A 17,349-nucleotide genomic window follows, 5' to 3' on the forward strand; every position below is an offset into this window, starting at 1 on the left:
TATTGTTTCATTAAGCATGTCATAGTGGTTCTCCATTGGCATATTTTCTGAAAGTTTGTAGTCACTATTATTTAAAAATTTATTCCATAATTATATAATTTCTAGACCTATTTGATAGTCAAACAGCATTTGGAGATTATATATATATAAACATATATATATATATATATATATATATATAAGAAAGGAAGGAAGGAACGAAGGAAGGCAGGAAGAAAACTAAACAAGCAGATTCAAAGTACTAGTGACTTGTTCTTCTTGCATAAGACTATTCTATCAGCTGGAGCCATCAGTAAGCAGCATCAAACCAGACTTCCTATGGACCTCTATACACAACTGCTAAGTGTTTATATATTTTCATCCACCTAACCATGACAAGGTACATAAATTTGACATATTATTTATTACATATCTCTTTAATTTCAAGTTTTATTTAGCAAGCACATTAAGCAAAAGGGGTTAGCAGGGTTTTACAATAATTGTTGACTCTGTCTTCTAATGAACCATTCCAAAGCATCCCTATCCTGATATATTAGAGCACTGCTTTACATGAGTAGAGGCCAAATGGCTATCACTATCACTATATACAGTACAGAGTAAACATTCTTTTAGGTAGGCTGAAGATAGTCACAAATTGGCACACTGTCCCCAAAGCCTGACAAATTCGTTATATGCAGGATACTTACATCTGCATAGTGGCCTAGCATATCACATCGGTCACATCGTTTTCTCCAGGAAGGTTTTCCGTGGCATCTGTGAGTAGAAGACATAGGCAAAGAACAGTTTAAGCAGAAGCGGGCTGGACAGGCATACTGGAGATGTCCTCGCTCGGAGCAGAGGCAGCAGGCACGGACTTTCTATGTGGCAGACAAACAGAAAATGATTTTAGTAAAATACTCAAACACTAGATTAATTTTTCTTTTTTTGTATAATTCCATAAAAAGTAACTTCTAATTTGAGACCTCAATGAAGGTCAAATCTGGAGTCTAATTACAAAATAAAACAAAATGTCTGAAATCAGAACTTTTACACAAGCTGTCTGTATCCTCTGGTTACCAAAAAGGCATATTAGTCTGCATTTACTGTCAGCTGGCATCTATTTCTTATGCCTTGTCTGGTAGGAATATTGGCAAAGTAGAATGTGCCTGAGAGGAAAAGTGGGAAGATGAGGACCTGGAACCTAAGTCCTAGGAAGAACAGAAAGAGATAGCTTTGCCTAGAGAAGCAAAGACAAAGGAGAAGCATGAGAGCTATCTCAAAAATTTGAAAGATAATCATTTGGAAGAGGGAGTAGGTATAGAAATGGTTGTTAAAGGCTTAGTATGTGTCAGGGAACATCTAAGATCTTTAATTCTGTGCTGTTCCAAAGGTTGATGTATCTGTTTAATATAATTTATATCAGTAAACATCTATCAATGCCTAAAATTATGATTTCTAACAATGAAAATTCTCTCATGATGAAATAGCTGTCTCATAAAGTAGAAGGTTTAGAAGTGAAAAGGGTCTCAGGAATCATTGATTCAATCTTCTTGTTTTACAGATAAGAAAAAAGAGGCACAGAGAACTAAACGATTTGCCTAAAGTTGTCCAACTACTGATGGGAAGCTTAAATGGAGTCCAGATTTTTCTGACTACATTTATTGTTCTTTCTCTACTACTACTCTAGGCTATGGCCTGCATAAAATATTAACAAGAAATTTAACACATATATTACCTAAGATTTTAATTCTAAGCTCTAAGATTCTGATTTTAATAAGGTAGAAAGAAATATTATTATATATTTCACATACTTGTGGGAAAGGACAATTTTTTGACAAATGGCCACATTTGTCACAATTTCTACAGGTGACGTTTTTGTTTGCTGTATAATATCGGTGGGTCCATCTTCCAGATGATCTATTATTACATATCTGGGCCTAAGGAGAGGGGGGAAAATAAGGAATTAAAAAACATTATTTCATACTGTTCAAGAGTTAATAGTCATAGTTCAATTTAGAATCCAGCAACATGGAACACTGTGCTCTTGAAAGGAGTTAGAAAAACCTAAAAGGTGTGCTAGAAAGACAACTCTACTTTTTGTTGCCCCTTCCCTCCATTCTTTTACATTCTCTAAATGATTCCATTTCTTCTGTATCTTTTTCTGCTTACATTTCAGGCCTAGCAAGGGCACTGGTGTGCAACAGACATGCTGGTGGCATTCAGAGTCAAAGATATTGCTGACTTCCGTATCTGAATATATACCACATTTTTCTGAACGTGAAGCTTGCTTAAGTTTTTAGTTAGGGAATGGTGTTTTTTAAAATGAATTTCTCTCTTATAAAGTTATAAAACTATATAGCTAATGAATACATTCCTTCTAATGAACAGCCTAGGGTTACTGCCTATAAACGGAATTATAATTTCTAAGAGAGAATGGTATTAATTTCTTTCCACCAGAGTCCTTTTAAAATCCATTCTACCTACAATGACCCAATGCTAGCTATCTGTCCCATATTCTAGCCAAAAGGTAGTATCTTGCAAGAAAATATTAGCAAAGCACATCAGACGGATCTGTAGATAGGAATATGTAAATGCCAACCATGCTTTCATCTTATTTGGTAGAATTCCACCTTTGAAAAAACTTTAATCTTTTACTTGTTATTTTGCTGAACTGGCCAAGTAGACTCCAAGATGTCATAATCTAATTATCTCTTAAAACTTCTCTTTTACCAACTTGTAAAATTACTCTCTTTTCTAGCCATCTGCCACAATTAAGGCTAATAAACACCTGCCACATCCTAAATATAGCCTAACCATTTCCTTACACCGAAGAAGCAGTTATTTCCGGTGTTGATTTTTAATGGTACCAGGCAATATGAGTTGAGAGGGACTAACCACCACAGAGAAGAAACAGAAGGGAATGGGAACTAACTCATTACGGTAATTAAGTGACTGACAAAAATCAAGGCTGAACCACACCTCCCAAAATTCAATTACCCATATACTGAAATCAAACTTTTTCTTACAAGATACTCAGGTTGTGGCTATTTTTAAAAGATTTATTAAGTTCATAATGAAGTAAAAGAAAATTAGGAATCAAAAAACTATTAATCTATTATTCATAACATCAAAAACAACTTGATTTTACCTCAACATCTTTGTCACTGATGAACCAGTTTACACCATCTTCTCCTACAAAATAAATAAAATGTTACTTAATCTTTGACATCTTTAAAGCACTTACAAATTGACAATAAATTATTCAATTTTTTAGTACTGAAATTGGACCCCAAAGGTATAGTGAGAGATATGAATACCTTAACCTTATACCTTGGATCATTATTACTTGTGTGGCTCTGAACAAAATACTTAACCTCTCTTAACCTCAGTTTTCTTACCCATAAAATGGGAATAATAGTATTTTCCTTGTCTACCTAAAAATAGAATCTTATGAGATATGTGAAAATGCTTTGAAAACTATGAAACTATAAACAAATATAAGAAAACTAGAGGCCCGGTGCACAAAAATTCATGCAAAGGGAAGCCTTCCTTCCCCCAGCTGCCGGCACCGGTTTCCCTCTGGCACCCAGGACCAGGCTGGCTTCCCTCCGGCCCGGCTTCATCAGGAAGGACACCTGGTAGACGTCCAGTCTAATTAGCATATTACCCTTTTATTATTATAGATCAGTGAAGGGACCAAAAACCTAACAACAGAAGCAGAAAGAGATTTTTACCTGAACTTCCCTTATCTGACTATAGCAGAGCTTTTGAGAGTCAGCGACCCCCCACCACCACTGCAGGTGTCCTGTTAGGGACATTCCAAAAAAATTGTATAAACAAGCATCATCAAAACTTTCCATCTTCTTTTAAAATATTTTTATTGATTTTTAGAGAAAGAGGAAGGAAAAGGGAGAAACAGAAGCATCCAAGACAGAGCAGAACATTCATCTGCTACCTCCTGCACGTCTCCTACTGGGGAATCCAACCAGCAACCCTTTGGAGCATAGGAGGAGGCCCAACCAACTGAGCCACACTGGCCAGGGTAAAACCTATCTTCTGAAGCCCTAAGTCCTCCCCTTTGTTAAGCTGGTATACGAACCTTTACCTTTGCCTATTCAGTGAGTTACTCATTACTGAGTGCTCCCACATTTTGTTTTCTCTTATTAAGCTCTTTATTGTTAGTTAACTCACAGCCTTTCCCCTTCCTCCCACCATTTTGGATCCAAGTAGTTACAGGGAATTTTTTCATTCCAAAATCAGCATTAACTGTGTCCACTAGCGTCCCATTGTAGTTGACTTTCATTTTAACACCTAAAAAATTTGGATTTTGAACACTATCTCATGATTAGGGCTAAGAATTCAGTACTGTTCTTCAATTAGCATCAAAAATAGTAGAGTAAAAAAGCGAAAGAGGAGGCCAAATATCCTGAATCCATTGATTGATCTAAAAATAAAACAAAAAACCCAGGGGTGGGGGTGGGGAGCCCTACATTTTTCTTTATCTGCTATTTTCTTCCCTTTGCACTGCTCCTTTACAAAACAGCCCATGGCTGCTATTCCTTTGGTCCACCTATGCACGGGAGGAAGGGACATATGACTAATGCAGAAGCTAAGGTGTCAACAAAGGACTGAAAGACTTCTTTCTCCCCCAAAGCAAAGTTAAGATTTCCTCTTTCCTCCTATCTACTTTTCTTCTCTATCTCAAAAACACAAATTGAGCTTGACTCTTTTCTCTGAAAGGAATTTTGAAGAGACATGAAGTAATCTACATTTTCTCAGGCCTACCAGGAGAAAGTGTTTAGAGATATATATTTTAAAATAAAATACTTTTACTGAGAAAACCCTAGAGGCTGCTTTACAAAAAGACCAATCCATAGGAGAGCAGAGATGCTGTGCTGATGATGATTTCCTTTGTAAAATTTGGAGGCTGCATCCACACATTGAGAGTGGAGAATACATTAAATAGCAGCAGTTCCCATTTCTTCATCATCGCCATCCATGCTATTCTTCTTTCATTCAAAGGATTCATCTAAGGAGCAAGCTTTGCTGTAGCTTTCAAAGCTGCCTTTTGTAACTCAATGTCCTTCATCATTAAAATTCAGAATGACCGCTTAAACTCGCTTTAATTATAAAACTGCCTTCATATTGTCCTTAAAAAATGAAATTCAAAACCAGTGAAATGCAAAATAGCAACTGTTGCCACCCTCTATCCACAATAAATTTACACACAACAGGGAACAGTGAAAAAAGGGAAGGTTTGAGAGAGGGAGCTCCACTCCACTTAGACTTCATCAATATTCTGGGCTATGAACTAACTTCTCTTCAACAAGCTACAGTATATACTAACTTTGGAAAATCTATCGACAAGTACACAAAATAGGTTTCAACTGGAGACTAAATTAGACTTCTTAGTGGAAAAATGAACAAGAACATAATCAGGAACATATAAATCAACTCTTCACCCTATCCATGGTTCCAGTTTTGGTTCCATCTTGGAAATGACAGCTGACTCCTGCTCTTGTTTTGTTTTTTTTTTAATCTATCCCGTTTGCTTAACTCCAAGTCCCAAGCTAATGAGAGCTTCTGTATATGGGGCAACTCATTAGAATTTCCACAGGCAGCTAGTTCTCCACTGTGCAAAATAACTGGTATGGGACTCGGTAGAAACCTAGGTTCCAGTTTTAACCCTATCATTTGCTGTGTGGCTCTGGGCAGGTTTTTATCCTCTCTGGGTCTGTATAGTAAGGGATTGGATTAATGGTATCCATGGTAACTTCTAGCACAAAATGTATGTGATTTGACCAGATTTTCATTCATTCTGGAATCAAATACAATGTCATTCAGTCTAGTTACCTACATCCTCCGGGGCTTTGTAACTGGAACAGGGTGTCTTGCTTTAAAGACAACTTCCCACAGGGCCCAGGAGTATTCATCTTCCATGTATTTACCACCCAGTGCAATTGAATATAAAATGGGATTGCCCTAAAAATGTCCAATATCAACTCCTAGCTGACTTATAGCTTTGTTTGGCTAATATTAATGCCTGCGATCCTTTTCAGATTCAGAACTGTAACAGCAATAGCCGATAACTCTTTCTTTGCATTAAATCAACTCAGTTTCACAAACATATTGAAAGGTTACAAGGAGCAAGGTGGAATAGTGTAAACAAAGATGAATAAGAGCATATAGCCCAGTAAACACAAGGCGATAAATGAAAAAAGAAAAGAACACAAAAATACTATGGTAAATTTAGAGATGTCTAAATTTAAGGGAGAAAGGGGAAAAAGTCACAGAAGGCTGTGCCATAAAGGAAATGCTACTGAGTTGTAATTTATGTATTATAAAATATACCCATGTAAAAAATACAGTGTGATGAATTTTGACAAATGTACAATCTATGTATCCACCACAAAAATCAAATGTATAACATTTCTATCATCCAAAAATGCCAGGTATTACCTTGTACACATTTGCAGTCAATCCCCTACCTGAGGCAACCACTGATTCGCTTTCTGTCATGATAGATTGTTTTGCTGGTTCTAGGACCACCTACAGGGTGGAGCCAAAGTAAGTTTACAGTTGTATGTGAAACATAGTTTATTTTTGTATTACTTATTATTGTATTATTTTCACATGAGCAACTGTAAACCTACTTCTGCCTTACCCTATATAAATAGTATCATATATTATGTACAACTTTGTGTCTGGCTTCTTTTACTTCTGAATATTTGTGAGATTCACCCATGTTGTTGGGTTGTAGTTTGTTCCTTTCGAATAGCTGAGCAGTATTCTATTGTCTGGATATAATAGTTTAGCAGCGGTTCTCAACCTGTGGGTCGCGAACAATGAAAATACATCCTGCATATCAGATATTTACATTACGATTCATAACAGTAGTAAAATTACAGTTATGAAGTAGCAACGAAAATAATTTTTACTAAACATGGTAAGTATATCTTTACCTTTATATGGAACTGGCAAATTTTCCCAAAGAGGTTGTGTGATAGTACATTACCATCAGCAATGTATGAGAGTTCAAGTAGTTTCATAATCTCGTCAACACTTGGAATTGTCAGTCTTTTATTTTATTTTCACCTGATGTTATTTTATGGATTTTTTTTTTTTTAGAGAGAGAACAAGAGAGAAACATCGATTGGTTGTCTTCAGTACATGGAATCCAACCGGGGATTGAACCTGCAACCTACTTACGTGTCCTGCCTGGGAATCGAACCTGCCACCTTTTGGTGAATGGGATGATGCTTCAACAACTGAGCCACCTGGCTAGGGCTGGAATGGTCAGTCTTTTAAATTTTAGCCTTAAAATGGGTGTGAAGTAGTAGTGCTTTAGGATTTTAATGGACATTACAATGATGACTAATGATGTTGAGCATATTTTATGCATTTATTTGCCATCCATATGTCTTCTTTTAAAAATTGTTCAAATTTCTGGCCTATTTTTAAATTGGATTATTTTTATTGGGTGGCTGTCTTTCTTTTTTTTGTTTTTTTTGTGTTAAATCACAAAAGTTCTTTATATATTACGAGAGTCCCAGTGCACAAATTCATGCATAGATGGGGTCCCTCAGCCTGGCTGGAGAACAGGGCAAATCAGGGCTCTCAGCCAGTCCCGATAGGGGCAGATCAGGCCGGATGGCTGGGGGGCGGAACCGCAGGAGGTTGGCCAGATGCGAGAGCGCACTGACCACCAGGGGGCAGCTCCTGCATTCAGTGTCTGTCCCCTGGTGGTCAGTGCACGTCATAGTGGCTGGTCAATGGGTTGTTCAGTCGTTTGGTTACTTAGGCTTTTATTATATCGATAGATAATACCAGTCTTTTATCAGACATGTGATCTGCAAATATTTTTTCCCAGTGTGGCTTGCTCTTTCATTTATTTTTTAAACAGTGTTATTAGGAAAACATAAGTTGTAATAAACTTGACAAATTTTCCCTTGACAATTAATGTTTTCTGTGCTCAAAGAAATTTGCCTATGCAAGGTTATAAGTACATTTTGTGTTTTCTTCTAAACTTCTATAGTTTTAGCTTTTTGTTTAGTTATTACCCATTTCCCCCCATACAAATATCCAGTTGTTTCACCATCATTTCTTGGAAAGATTATCCTTTCTCTTCATTGAATTACCTTAGCAACTTTGTTGAAAGTCAACTGACTATATACATGTGGGTCAAATTCTGGGAGTTCTATTATGTTATACTGAGCTATATGTTTATCTTATACTGTACTACGGCCTATATTACTAAAGCTTTACTTAAAAATCTTGAAATCACACAGAGTAAGCCTTCCAACTTTTTTGTTCTTTTACAAGACTGCGTTGGCTATTCTAGACCCTTTTGATTTCTGTATAATTTTTAAAATAAATGTCAATTTCTACCAAAAAGCCTGCTGGGATTTTGATTGATACTGTGCTACATCTATAGATCAGCTTGGGGAGATATTTTAACAATATCAAGTCTTCCAAAACATAAATATGGTGTATTTCTTCATCTATTTTGGTTTCTTTAACTTTTCTAAGCAGTTTTATAGGTTTTAGTGAACAAGTCTTGCATATATTTTATTAAATTTATCCCTGAGTATTTCATGTTTCTTTATTATTGCAAATGGCTTATTTTTAATTCCACTTTTCAATTTTTGGTTACAAGTTTATAAAAATACAATTAATTTTTGTTTGCTCACCTTGCATCCTGCAAATTTCCTTTATTTTCTGTTAATATGGTGAATTACAGTGATATTAAACCAACCTTGTATTTTAGGGTTAACACATTTGATTATGATGTACTATTCTTTATAATAGACAAGAGGCCCAGTGCACAAAATTTGTGCATGGGTAGGGTCCCTAGGCCTGGCCAGTGATTAGGGCCTTCTGGTTGCCAGCTGCAGTCTCCCTATCCTGACTGCTGGCTGCTGGCCGGGGCCTCCCTTTGTTTTGCACTGCCCTCTAGTGGTCAGCGCACACCACAGACAGTGATCAAACTCCTGGTCTCCCAAACTCCCAAGGGGACACTTTGCATATTAGCCTTTTATATATATAGATTGTAGAATTCAATTTGTTTATTTTATTAACAATTTTTACATCTGAATTCATGACAGATATTGCTTTATACTCTTCTAATAATGTCTCTGTCCAGTTTTGGTATTGGGGTAAAACTGGCCTCATAAGAGTTGGGAAGTGCTGGGAAGAGTGTGTAGGACTGGTGATTTCTTCCTTATGTATCTGGTGGAATTCATCAGTAAAGTCATTTAGATTAGGGTTTTTCTTGTTTGTGGGTCAGGAATTTTACTTGTAGAAAGGATTTAAAATAGAAATTCTATTTCTTTAGTAAATATGGAGCTATTTATATTTTCTATTTCTTCTTGGGCCAGTTTTGATAATTTGTGACTTTCAAAGAATTTGTCTATTACTTCTAAATTGTCAAAATTATTGACATAAAATTATCCAGAATAGACTCTTATACTTCCTTTTATTCCTCTAATTTGTACTTAAGCCCATCCAGCAGTAAATTTTTTATCTCAAATATTATATATTTTAGTTCTAGAAGTTCCATTTGCTTCTTTTTTTTATATCTTCCATTTCTTTCCTTATCTCCTTATTTATCTTTTCCCTCAAACCTCTGTGTATATTTATAACAGTTGCTTTTTTGGATATTTTTTCCATTGGTTTTATAGAGAGAGTGGAAGGGAAGGGGGAGAGAGAGAAACATCAATGTGAGAGAGACACTCGCCCCAATCAGAATGGGAGATGGAACCTGCAACCCAGGTACGTGCTCTTGATCAGGAATCAAACCTTCAACCCTTTGGTGTATAGGCCAGCGCTCTAAACACTGAGCTAAACTGGCCAGAGCAATAACAACTGCTTTCATTTTAAAGTCCTTGTCTGCGAATTTCATTATCTCTTCTCAGGAGGGCAAGTGTGGAATAAGTTAACATAATATGGCTGGAAGAAGTCTTGTATAGGATTTTAATAGAAAAGATGAAGGCAGACACTAGTAAAAAGGAAAGGCACATGCAACACAATGGGAGAGGTAAAAGAACATAGCAAACAGTATAGTCTGATTGGAAATAAGAGAGTAATAATTCTTTTACTAGAAATTTCCACAGACCTCTTTATATACTATAAAGAATACCGAGTATTAAAATTCTATTACTTATAAGAAGCTTTTTACCTGAAACACGTATAATTAATATCAAAGCTATTCTTCCATTTAAGAAGTTTTGCATGTCCCCTTTCAGGTTAACTTAAAAAGTCTTGACTTCCTCCTTTGTGAGCTCTCCAAGGAACTCTTTCTATCAGAATATTAATGATGAAGGCAGAGAAAACAGAACAGTAATATAGGGTGCTCTGTTTATACTAAGCAACTACCAGAATATTTCATCTCTCCTGAAGTAAACCTTCAAAAGAAAAAAGTGAACCCATAAACTTGCACATTTCCCTCCCACATTTTCGCCTACCTGTGGAACTATTCTGCTATTTCTCTATCTCTTTCTTACTGCATGGTAATAGAGATAAGTATCTTTCACATTTATATGGTGATTCAGAGACTATGAATTGTTTTAAATATACATTTTATCCTCAGAACAATCCTGTACGTTATGGTTACACAAATGTTCACTTTTCTATGTGTACTTTCTACAAAAAGTGGCAACTGGTGCTTTCTGTGGAATGTAGTACTAATGGAGCTATTTACCCATAAGGCTGCAATCAGTTTCAAAGGATCTAAAGAAAATAGTATGGACTAGATTTCTTAGGATCAAAACCTGTTCATACTCCGCTTCAGTTATTCTTAGTCTGCCTGGTGGGTGGGAATAGCTGAAGATCATTCCTTTGCCAAGAGAGCAGCCATAGACAATTAGAGAGCTAGTTCTCTCTACCTTTGGGATAATATGACAGGAAAGAGGAGTTAGTAAAATGTTTTCCCAAAGATCACCAAAGATCACCGACGGACTTAGTTGAGCACACCCAGCTGGTCATTTGCTGATTAGGTGCCAGGGACTAACAATAATCTTTCCTTGAGCCTAATACCCTATAGCTCCTTCTTATAAGGAAGCCATAGATGCTTTACATTTTCTAAATATTCTAATTTGTAAGACCTAAAATTATAAATCTCAATACATTTAGTGAGAAGGTATATATTTATGATTTTCTCAGCATACAATGGGCTAGAATTTAATATTCAGCAAATCAGATATAAAAACTTATTTGGCCACCATTCATTACTTAAGAATGTAAATGCAACTATCCTCAAGTTGTAAAATGTTTTCACTTACTGTGGTGTCAAGTTAATTTTCAACAAATATTTACTGAATATCTCATGTAAAACACAGTGTAAGAGACAGAAAGATGACCAGACATAGTGCTTGCCATAGAGTAATCTGTGCTATCATTGGGTTAAAGATACTAAAAAGCATTACTGTGTTAACTAAATAAGCATGATAATTTTGTTTTTTTAAAACAGAATAATGATTTAATTAACAAAGTTCTAAAAAAGACAAAATGTCCACTATTTGGAAAAACAGGCTATTTAATAGAAATACTGAATGTAATCTACCAATGAGCAATTAACTTATCATGAAGATTATATTGCCTAAACATTCTTTCTTACAATATGTAAGTCCTTTAGCAACTGTTTTCTCCCCAAATAATCTGTGAGGCTATCAATTGGCAGCTTACAGTTGGGAACTGGGAAAAAATCACACACTGGTTGGTATATACATACAATCACTAAGGTACAAGATTGTGGGCCTTCTCAATATCTAGTCTTTCAGTTGCTGATATAACCCAAACTGACTCATATGAAATGGCACTCTTTCACTCCTCTAAAACACAGTGAAATGGTCAAGAAATCATAAAGAAGGTAAAATAGAGAAGATGGTGAATAACCCTCCCACCAGATAACCTGAGGTTAAATAATTTGGCAGTTACAGCATAAAAGACAAATGAACAATATTATATTTCTAAGTTATTGCTCACACTCCCTTTTTATATACCTAATATATTATTGAGTTATTTTTTTAATATATTTTATTGGTTTTTTTTTTACAAAGAGGAAGGGAGAGGGACAGAGAGCTAGAAACATCGAAGAGAGAGAAACATCGATCAGCTGCTTCCTGCACACTCCCCACTGGGTATGTGCCTGCAACCAAGGTACATGCCCCTGACCGGAATCGAACCTGGGACCCCTGAGTCCGCAGGCCAACACTCCATCCACTGAGCCAAACTGGTCAGGGCTATATACCTAATATAATAAACTGAAAGGTCCTACTCATAATTTAACACTCTCAGTGCTTCTCCATCTCTGTACTTCAGCTCACTTTATTCCCTTAATCTCCAACATTGTCTCCCTCTTTGCCCAATTTTCCACCTAACCCATCCAATTTTCCTGATTATAAATTCTGAATATCCTTTAATGCTCAATTTCTCATAGTCAATGCAAATAGATAATAGTCAGTACTTTTCTCACTTGACCTCTGTGAGCATTCATAATTGTCTTAGCTGATATAACAAAAACACTTTTCCATTTCTTCTCTCCCTTCGTGGTTTCCTTTACTTCTAGCAAGTAATCAATGTTCTACTGTCTTCCTTCTCCTCATTCTATATTCTTTGTCCCACGTTATGTCATACATGCCCACAGAGGAAACCACATCTATATCTCTAGGTCAAATCTTTTCTAGAGTTCGACATAGGTAATTCAAATTCATAATCACTGAAAATGAATTCATTTTCTCTCCATTCCTTGCATTTCTCTCTTAAAAACAAACAACCCTACCTCTCCTCCTCGGATCTTAGTCTATTTTCCATATCAAAAACCTCACCTCTTCCCTCTCATTTTTCATGCAATTACTTACCACATCCTGAAAATTCTGTATCCATAACAACCTCAATGCTTTATGTTGGCCCAGAGACATTTAATTTCTCACCTAGATTATAAAAATAAGTTCTGTCTCTAACACCACAACCCCTTTTCCATTCCTGAAGTAATGTTTCTAAAATGGAAATATGAATACATTCTGCCCTGAATGGTCCCTCTATACCTACAGAATAAATGTGAAACTCCTCTGTATGAGATGTAACACCTTCTGTACTTTGGCCCATATCTATGTCTCTAGCTTCATCTTCCTGGCCCCAATACTCCAGGTATGCCTAATAATGTCCCCAATATATATTGCTGTGCTTTGCAACTCTGTGTATGCATATATACCCTGGAACACAAACCTAATTTCAATCACATGGAAATTAGGTTTGGGTCTTCCAAGTACCTAATCATGTGTCACCACCTCCTCTGAAGTCTTCCCTGATAACCCTTCAAAAGCAGAGATGACCACTCTCAACTCTATAACCTCCTGGACTTTAACCATGTCATTTCTATTGTTGTATCTTCCAAACAAACACCAAAGCACAATTGCTTGCTATCACAGGCACTCATGTTTACTGAATGAATTACTTAAATATAACTTTTTAAAAAATTTCTCTCTGGTAGAAGTATTTTCTACCTCACTCATATTCTAAAAGCATGTTATTTTGTATGCCTTAGACTAGCAAAAATTTCTAAACCTGTATTACTATACTAATATTTTATTTCCCTCACTATATCTCTATGGACTGAGACCTATCCAGTTATTAGCACATCTTGCATACTTCAAGTTACACTAGAAAAAAATTAAAAAGAAAAAAGGGAAACATTCATATGTACACTCGTGTGAATAAACACTATTCTAAACTTGGGTACATAGCCAATTAGATAACTTAATGGACTATCATTGTGTATATAAAAGTTCAGTAAGACTTTGAAAAACTTGAACTTTTAGTTTTAAGACTTAAAACTTGGACTTTCTGTAATAAGCAACTCTGGGAACTAAAAAAACCAAAATATCAGTTATTGAATAACATCACTTGGTAGACACAGGATGCACACAAAATATAAGATAACTAGATATATATAGATAATCATGCCTGTAACTAGCCACTGTTTATGGTTTAAAGATCACAAAGATGAAGCTGTCATATTATTTATGTCATATCCTTTCCTGAGCCTACTTCTACTATACCAGATTTCCTCCTGGGATCTTCTCACTTCTAATGAGCAACCGAGCCAGCCACAAATGAAGTTACTATTCCCAATTTCATCAGCAGCATCTGTTATTTCAACGGAAACTTTTGAAATACACACAATGCCACATGCAAATCCCCTGTGGGTTGAGCCACTTTATTCAACTTGCATTCTTCTCAAACTGCTCTTTATTTCTGTCTCGGTTTTCTCTAATTTATACATTTCCATTTAACACTGGTCACAAACCATTTTAGTCATTAAAATTTTGTACTAGCAATGATTTAAATAAAGCAAATTTTAACAGAAGAATTTGCAAGTTAGGTATCAAATTGTTCACTTATTTTAAATCACATCAAATTTACCAGAAACAATTTATATTTTTAAATGTATGTCAACAATAAATGGGGATTTAGCTTTTCTTTTTTTAGAGGTAGAGGAGGAAGAAGAAAGAGGAAATAAACACAGGTGCTAGGCACAGGGTTATATAGAGCTCTTGCAAAGTTATCCGTCCCATAAAGGCTTTTGTGTGTCACCAGACAAGACAGTCATAGACACAGAGTTCTCTATCATTCCTATTCCCTCTGTCCCATGGATGTAGTCAGTAAACCACCTGACTAATGTTTATTTAGAAATAAGACTCTAAATATTTGTTTAGAAATAAAAGACTCCTCAAATGAAAATAAATAACAAGAATAGAAAGGAAAAAATTACGAACAGAAACAGTTAATTCTGTTTATGGGAGTTGTTTTTTCTTCTTTTTTCCTTTTTTTTCAGTCAGTTTTTTAATAAACAAAGAGATGTCACAAAACTTTTTGCATTCCATCTGAAAGAATAGGTCTTGCCAAATATACAATATCAAAGGTGTTACTTTTAAAAGCAGTTATTAGAAAAGGGAAAACAATACAAACACTTTTAGTTATAGGTGAATTTCTTTAATCTCAAAGTCAGAATGATCTTTATGTTGGCAGATTTTTACTTTAGAGGAAGGCCCAATACTTATTTCCTGTATGTTAAAATTTTTGAAATTAAGATACAATTCATATACCATAAAACTCACCCTTTTACCATGTACAATTCAATGTTAATTACTCCCCATTCTCCCTCTCTCCAGTCCTTGGGAATTATTGATCTACTTTCTGTCTCTATGGTTTTGCTTATTCTGGACATTTTGTATAAATGAAACAAACAATATGTAGCCCTCTGTGACTGGCTTCTTTCGCTTAGCATAATGTGTCTAGTATAGCATCCTTTTAATATGGGCAAACAATATTCTACTATGCTGATATACCACAATGAAAATTTATTTTATCTGTCCATTCATCATTTGATGAATATTTGCATTGTTTCCACTTTTTGCTTATTAGCAATAATGTTGCAATGAACACTTCCTTACAAATTTTTGTTTAGATGTGTATTTTCACCTCTTAGGTGTATATCTAGAAGTGGATTTGCTGGATGATATGGTAATTCTGTGTTTACTTTTTGTCGAAAAAAGTTTTTCAAACTGTTTTTCAAAGTAGCTGCACCATGTTTTTTATTCTTTTAAAGATATCTACCTATGGTGCCTGGTCCCCACCTCCATCCCACCCCAAAAGGCAAAAAGTTAAATATACCATACAGACAACTTGAAATATTTGTAAGATGACAAGCACATATAAAACACATTTAAACTTTAGAATCAAGAAGTTACTTTAAAACACACATTATAGTTTCTAGAGATTATTCAAGGGCTATATAAAAGTTGGTATCTACCTGCTGGTTAAAAATACCAAACTGGAAGCTATATTCTACCAGTCAGCTTTCTATTTAACACTTCTTTACCCCTTCCTGAACCTTTTATCTTTTTCTGTACCTATCATTAACTTTGTGTGTAAACACATGTATTTTCTTCAATGTCTTGTTCTCTGTTCACCTCTTAGGGAAACAAGTCACTCCAAACACTTTGCTTTTATTATCATTTATTTATTATCACTTATTTTGGTCAATTTTTCTTTAAATCACTCTCCAGATCTTAAGACCAAGTATGTCCAGGCTCACATTAAAACTGCTAATAGGATATATCACAAATGTCTATATTACAGCTACTGAAAACATAACATTCAAAGCAAAACTCTTCTTTACAATCCCACTTGAAAGTGGCTCAAACACTTTTTTCCCTGTTGTTAGTAATTAATGGCTCAGACTGTATGTTTACTTTCATCTTAACCAAATGCTTCACTCCCTTTATCTAATCAGGCCAGGTCTTAAAATTACACAGTATATTCCTTTGAAATGTCTTTCCAAGCCAATACTTTGGTTTCCTTCTAGTGACCACCATTTGATCATCACCTTGGACCTAGAATTGTTGCAGTGTTCCTGTGCCTTCAATTTCATTTGATACATACCGACTAGATTTTCTCTTTAAATTTATAATTTTATATTTTATCAAAGTAATAATGCACATGGTTTTAAAAACTCTTAAATAATACTAAAAATGTGTATAAGAAATAAACAGCAGTTATTTCCTTCCTACTCCAGCTCCCAGTTTCTAGAGGCACTTTCAATACTTTGGCTATTTCTTCAGCTATTTTGGTATTTATCTGCATACATCTAAATAATGTTTATTCTGCTATTTAAACATTAATAATTTCCTAGTAAAAGTAAAGTGGATTTAGTTTTCTTATAACATCCTACCTGAATTTCTTCTCCCTCCACCCCCCTTTCAGGTCAATATTCAATTTATGACTATGCAATAGTACATGGTTTCCCTTCTTACACAACTTTTTAATTTTCCTGTATTTAATACCAATTTAGTTGTTTCATTTACTTGGCCTGAAAAGTCTACCTACTACCATGCCAGCCACTAGCACCTCATCTCTCCTTTTAAAAGGCTAAGTTTTAGTCATCTTCATATCTCCAATATTAAGGCAGTGCTTATTCATTATACATGCATTATACTAGGAAAAACAGTTATCAGTAATCATTTGGGTCTAGTGCAGTGGTTGGCAAACCACGGCTCGCGAGACACATGCAGCTCTTTGGCCCCTTGAGTGTGGCTCTTCCACAAAATACCATGTGCCAGCGCGCACATAGAGTGCGATTGAAACTGCGTGGCCCATGCGCAGAAGTCGGTTTTCGGAAAGGAGATAGACGAAACAAGTATACAAGATGAGTGTGGATGCGAGAGTTGGAAGGGGTTGACCTCAGCAAACGTACCTCAGTATGACTGAGGATGTTTTTAGCAAAGGCCAGCTTAGGAGTACCCTAATTAAGTTAATAACAATGTACCGGCCTATATAGTTTAAGTTTAAAAAATTTGGCTCTCAAAAGAA

General features: G+C 35.5%; 1 protein-coding gene across 2 annotated transcripts in view; it reads right to left on the minus strand.

Moving 5' to 3' along the window:
* Nucleotides 1-17,349, minus strand: part of ZCCHC7 (zinc finger, CCHC domain containing 7) — a 193,023-nt gene that overhangs the window by 31,792 nt on the left and 143,882 nt on the right. For both annotated transcript variants that reach the window (XM_006758468.2, XM_006758469.2), the window contains exons 3-5: nt 3,128-3,171; nt 1,791-1,916; nt 687-857 (exon numbers count right to left, since the gene is read on the minus strand). In XM_006758468.2, coding sequence (XP_006758531.1) covers nt 687-857; nt 1,791-1,916; nt 3,128-3,171 — 341 coding nt within the window. The remainder of the gene's footprint in view (nt 1-686; nt 858-1,790; nt 1,917-3,127; nt 3,172-17,349) is intronic.

The sequence above is a fragment of the Myotis davidii genome, unplaced genomic scaffold (assembly GCF_000327345.1).
Source record: "Myotis davidii unplaced genomic scaffold, ASM32734v1 scaffold534, whole genome shotgun sequence".
NCBI lineage: Eukaryota > Metazoa > Chordata > Mammalia > Chiroptera > Vespertilionidae > Myotis > Myotis davidii.